The 5728-nt window shown below is 56.3% G+C and overlaps 1 protein-coding gene across 1 annotated transcript in view; it reads left to right on the top strand.

The window, feature by feature from the left end:
* The first annotated feature begins 1247 nt into the window (after positions 1 to 1247).
* Positions 1248 to 5728, top strand: part of CACNG8 (calcium voltage-gated channel auxiliary subunit gamma 8) — a 17529-nt gene continuing 13048 nt past the window's right edge. The window contains exons 1-2 of the mRNA XM_012812598.1: positions 1248 to 1305; positions 3593 to 3946. Of these exons, the coding sequence (XP_012668052.1) occupies positions 1248 to 1305; positions 3593 to 3946 (412 nt within the window). The remainder of the gene's footprint in view (positions 1306 to 3592; positions 3947 to 5728) is intronic.

The following is a 5728-nucleotide window of genomic DNA, read 5'->3' as shown; positions in this document are numbered from 1 at the left end:
TTCTCCCTCTAAAGCATTTTTCTCTCTACCAAGACCTTGCCCCCATCCCCAATTTCTCTCCCTCCCCTTTCTCTATATTTCTCCCTTTCCCCCTCCCTCTCAGTCTCTCTCTGTCTGTCTCTCCCCATCTGCCTCTCCTCCTCCCTCTCTGGATGACTCTCTCCCTCGTTCTTCTTTCCTTCTGTTATCCAGATCCTGACCCCCCCCCCATTCTCCACTGTGCCCCAAGCCTCCCACACTCCCTTCCCCACCTCATCCCTTGTCTTTTGGTTTCTCTCTTTTGGTCTCTGTCTCTGTCCCCTTCTTTCTCTGGTTCTCTCTCTCTCTGTCTCTCCAACTTCCTTCTGCTCCCAGTCACTGCCTCCCCCAATTTTCTCCCTCCCCCATTTCTGTTTCACGTCTCTGGATCTCTCTCCGTTTCTCCTTGTCTCTCTCTGTGTCTCTCCCTCCCTCTCTGGATCTCTCTCTCTTTCCCCAGCTTCCTTCTGCCACCCAGACCTGCCCCCCCATCGTTTCCCTTCCCCCCATCCATCGCCTCTTCGTGGCTCCCCCATCCCTCAGCAGCTCCCCTCCCCCTCCCTCGCTGCTCCCTCCCTCTCGTCCTCCAGCTCCGCACTTTACCCAGCGACACGAGAACCAAATTGTCTCCTCACCTTTCCCCCCCCCCCATATCCCGACCCTCACTCCCTTGGGGCCCAAGCTCAGAGCTGCCCCTCAGCTCCTGTCCCCCCAACACCCCGTTCCCCATTTGCCTCCTCATCTCTGCCTCCCAACCAGGTCGGACGCCTGGGTCCCTCACTGCTGGGGGAGGGGGACGCAGCAAGAATTGGGAGCCCAAAGGGTTTTTCTGGGGGGGGTGTCGGCAGGGGTGGTTCGACCTCCCCTCCCCAGTGCATCGGAGAGTTGACCTATCGTCAACAGAGGTGAGACAGATCTTTTTATTAATCGGAGGTGGGTGGATGAGGAATTAAGGTTCTGTGACACCCCCCCTAATCTGGAGAACAGAGCTGGCCCCCTTTAGAAAGAGAAAGGATGGTGATCCCCTCATATCCGGCAGCTTTAGAATTGGGGGTCCCCTGCTCGCTCCTGCTTTGCAGCCGCTGACAGATGAATTGAAGAGTCCCTAAATCCAAACAGATTGTCCCCCCAAATCTACATAATGAAAAGATCTATTTTTTTGTTAGAGAATTTCTCTCCTTTCCCTCACCGCTTCCCCTCTGGACCCACGTTGTAGGGGGCCCAGGGTCATGGGCTTATCCCGTTGGAAGCAGGAATCTGTTAAGACAGTGAGTGGAGGTGGCAGTGGTGAGGGGAGAGAGCAAGAGAGGAAACTCAGTATCTGGAGAGAGATGAGAGGAAGGGCCAGTGCTGAGGAGAGGGTGGCTGGGGGATGCCAGTGTCCAGCATTCTGGTGAACAGTGGTCCAGGAAGGGCTGTGTGTGGGTAGGCAGGAGTTGAGATGGGGGAGGGAACACAATGTGTGGGGCACTAGGCCCGGTTGCCATGGAGACACCCCCTATAGACAACCTTTTCAAACAGCCCCTCCTGGGAGCAGACCCAGTCTGGGGCCAGCTGGTGGGGGGTGGTGGAGACCGGAAGAAACCAGGAGGCCAAGGTCACCCTGCCCCAGGACCTAGGTTCCCCCACTTCCCCTCCTCTAAGGTTTCTGGGTTCTTAACTGTAGGGGATTTGGGAGAAGAATTCTGGGAAAGCATGGTGGAAGCAAAAAAGAAATACATGCCTAGGTGGAAATGGCAGGGCTGGGGGCACCGTGGTGGGGACAGTGTGGAAGCGAGAAATGAATGGACCATGGGAGGGTGCAGAGTGGCCAAGTGTTCCTAACTGAGGAGAGAGTTGTAGTCTTGTGGATCACATTTTTTCGGTGAAGTGCAGTCTGTTGGGGGGAGATCTTTTAAAATGTGGAAGAAGATAGGGGTTACAGTGTGTGTTCCTGCACAGATGGAATTGGGGCTGGAGGGGGGGGTGTTGTTCCTGAGGAGAGAGGTCTTCAGGCCTTGCAGAGGGGATTTTCCTGGGTAGAGGAAAAGTGAGATATTATAGTGTGTAGAGGAACTAGGCAGGAGGCAAGGGGATCCTTAATGGAAGAGAAGTTGGGGAGGGTGGTTTCTTGGAAGTTGAAGAGTGTGGAAACTGAGTTAGGAAGATCTAGAGTTGGGGTGCTCCTGTGTGCTGCTGGGGGTGATTTGGAAACAGGGGGAAATGGTGCCAGGAAAGAGGAAGAGGGTAGGGAAAATCCTGGGCAAAATGGGGGTACAATGCACCCCCTGCAATGGGAGCACAGTCAGATTGGGATATTTCTGAATGAAGAGAAATTTGGGGTCTAGAGGATTCTTGTGAGTAGAAAATGCTGCCGAGCTCATGGAGGAAATTTTTCTTAATGGAGGAGAAAACGATGGTTAGGATGAGTTCGTCTAAGTTGTAAGGGGTGGGGCGGGGGGGGGGAGCAGATCCGGAAGACTTTTTTAACCAAGAGAGGAAGTAGGGGGGTTTCCTTGAGTTAAAGACGTGGTAGGGGACGGAGGTGAGTAGTCCAAGAGAAGACAGTGGAGGCTGAGAGAGGGCATGTGATGGAGATGGGAGGGCACCTTCCCAGTGGGTCTGACGTGGGTTGCACATTAGAATCCACCCCCTACTCCTCCACCAGATTTTAAAAACTTAGACGCTCAGGCCACATACGGTGGAATTTCTCAGATGGCCCTCAAGCATCAGATTGGTAAGGGTCCTCGGGTGATTTTGAGGTGTGTTAGGGGTCGCAAATCTGTGGCCTGAGATATGGGGGATGGTCGTTGAGTGAGGAAGGGGGTCGTATGGTTAGTCTGAGGGGGTGCATATAGGGAGGGTCAGTTTGCGATTTTTTTTTAAGCTGAGGAGAGATTGCGAGATTTATTTTTCCTAAATGGTATGAGACAACGCGAGATCATTATTAAATAACCAAAACAGACAGGAGGGGCGCTTAGAGGTTACGCCTGTGGAAGTGGCAGTATGCGGGGTGGTTTTTAAGTTGTGCAGACGCTCCGGAAAAGTTGGGAAGACAGGAAGAGCTTGTCTTGGGTAGAGGTCCTAGCAGGGGAAGGAGTGGGACCTGCAGGGAAAGAGTGAAGGGATCTGTCGGGGGACAGACTGGACACCAGCGGGCGCAGGTCTGTAAGGAGTGAGGACCGCGAAGGGGGCTCTCGACAGTAGCTGGCAGGCGCTGGGCTCAGGGTGAAGGGCTGGAGGGAGGAGTCTGGTGAGAGTACCAGAGTGACTGGGGATGGGGGTTCTCCTAGTGACATCAGAGCGATGGGGGAGACGACAGCTGGGGAGGTTTAGAGGAAGGGTCTCAGTTGGGATCCTCGTGGAAGGAGTTTCTTCCACCGGGCAGAGTTTGTGCTGGCGGGAGCGGGAGCCGGGACGCGAAGGTCCCTGTTCCTTCTTGGTCTAACCCGCCCTCTCGCTCCTGCCCCCCCGCCAGCCGCCGACCATGGCCGCGCTCTGACCCTCGTCCCCGAGCCGTCTCCCGCCCGCCGACCCCTCCCCAGCTCGGCTGGCCCCGGGCCCCTGCTTCCGCCTGCGCTGTGACCCCCCCCAGCCGCCGGCACGGCCCCGCCCCCGCTGCCCCGGTGGTGGCCCGCGGCCCCCCGGCTGCCCGTGGTCAAGCTGGAGTCGCTGAAGCGCTGGAACGAGGAGAGGGGCCTGTGGTGCGAGAAGGGCGTGCAGGTGCTGCTGACCACGGTGGGCGCTTTCGCTGCCTTCGGCCTCATGACCATCGCCATCAGCACCGACTACTGGCTCTACACGCGCGCCTTGATCTGCAATACCACCAACCTCACGGCCGGCGACGATGGGCCCCCCCACCGCGGCGGCGGCGGTGGCGGCTCCTCGGAGAAGAAGGACCCCGGCGGCCTCACGCACTCGGGGCTCTGGAGGATCTGCTGCCTGGAAGGTAGGGCGCGGGAAGGCCCCCCGCCTCGCGTCCCCGCAGAAGACGCGGAGCTTCCAGGTCCTGCTTCTCCTTATTCCCTGGGAGCCTCCGTCCGCGTCCCCCTCGTCGGCTGGAGGACCCCTTGCTGCGTCCACCTCGTGCCCCCAGCTCCCCTTCCTCCCTTTCAGCTCCAGGGTACATCCTGGCCCCCTGCTGGGCGGCCCAGCCGCTGCGCCCCGCTTCGTCGTATTCCCCTCGCCCGCTTCTTCCCATCGCCCCGCTTCTCTCTCTCCAGACCAGGCAACCTGCCTCTGCCTCATCTCTTCCCTCTGCCCTCTGCCCTTTCTCCTTCCCCCTTGGAGTTGTTTTTTTCATTGCTCCCTTCCCAGCCATCCCTCCATCTCCTCCATGCCCTGCAGTGGCATCTTCCCTTCCCACGTGCCTCCTAGTCCTCGGGATTTCCCTGCCTCTTTCACCCCACTCGTGGTCCCTTCCTCTTCTCTGAAACTTCATGCTTTCTCTCACCCCGATTCACTTTCCCCTCCTTCCCCTCATTGTTTTCCCTCCCTTGGGTTTTGTCTCTCCGCATCAGCCCCCCCCCCCCCCCCTTTCTGTCTTCTTTTTCCTCCTACGTCTTTCCTCTCCTGGTGCCTTCTGCTTCTTACCCCTTCCAGGCCTCATTGCTTGACCCTAAGCCTGCTCTGCCCTGACCCCCTCCCCCCATGTCTTCCAAGCTCCATCTTTCCTCTTTCCCTCCCTTCTGTTTTCTCTCTCTTTCTCCCAGATGGACCTCTCTGTGTCTCCCCCGCCACTTCTCCTAGACTCCTGCCCTCTTTCTCCCCAGTTCCCTTACCGCCCACTCACGGCATCAACACTTTTCCCAGCCTGTCACAGGGGCTGGGCTGGGAAGCAGGAGTCCTGGGCTCATCTGTGCCCTGTGTAACTGGTACCTCCCGATGGTACCTCCCATCTGCCATGCGAAGGAGTGGGGCTCACAATGCCCCCTGCCATGTTCTCCCGCCCTGCACCGAAAAGATCCAACTCTCTTCACTTCTTTTTCATCGCCCTCTTTTCCTCTTGTCCCTTCCTCCTCTGTTTTGCTGAGCACTCAGGACAAGCCAGGAACACTGTCTTCTTTAATCTGAAGAGGTGGGCACCACATTCCTGTTGGGGATGAGGAAACTGAGGCTCAGAGAGGTTAAGCCACTAGACCAAGGCTGCCCAGCTGTGAAAGGGGCAGATCCAAGAGAAGAACCCAGGTCTGATGGGTGGGATTTGTAGATGCCCTCTGTCCCTCAAATGTGGTGTGTTTAAAACTGAAACCCAAATCTGAATCCATTGCCAACATTTAAAAATAGGGAGATGTCACATTATAGAGCCGACTTTTGGCTTCTTGTGAGCTGTCAGAAGCTCTGACAACATGGACGCTGACCACAACATGGTGCATCTGGAAGCGCTGCTTCAGATCAGGCATAGGTGGGGTCCCCATTTCTCTGCAGTCACCTCTCCTCCCTATTGCCTCACACACACCCCACCTCTCTCATCATGTTGCTTTCTTCCTCCTGTGGATGTCTGAGCTCATGTCCATTCACCAAGCACCAGGCACAGAGCTACGTGTGGGGAGTGCATCACCACCTCCTTAGGACAGTATGTGGCATATAGTAAGAATACCATTCATTCATGCATTCATTCATTCAATAGCCAGTTTTTATTGAGTTTGCCTGAGTGGCAGGCATTGTTTTGGATTCAATGGGAAAAAAAGCCCAACCAGACAAATATCCCTGTCTTTATCTGTCTTATATT

The sequence above is a fragment of the Otolemur garnettii genome, unplaced genomic scaffold, assembly GCF_000181295.1.
Source record: "Otolemur garnettii isolate 467f Iridium unplaced genomic scaffold, OtoGar3 scaffold00212, whole genome shotgun sequence".
NCBI lineage: Eukaryota > Metazoa > Chordata > Mammalia > Primates > Galagidae > Otolemur > Otolemur garnettii.
Note: the sequence above shows the minus strand (reverse complement) of the source record. Positions and strands in the feature narration are given on the sequence as shown.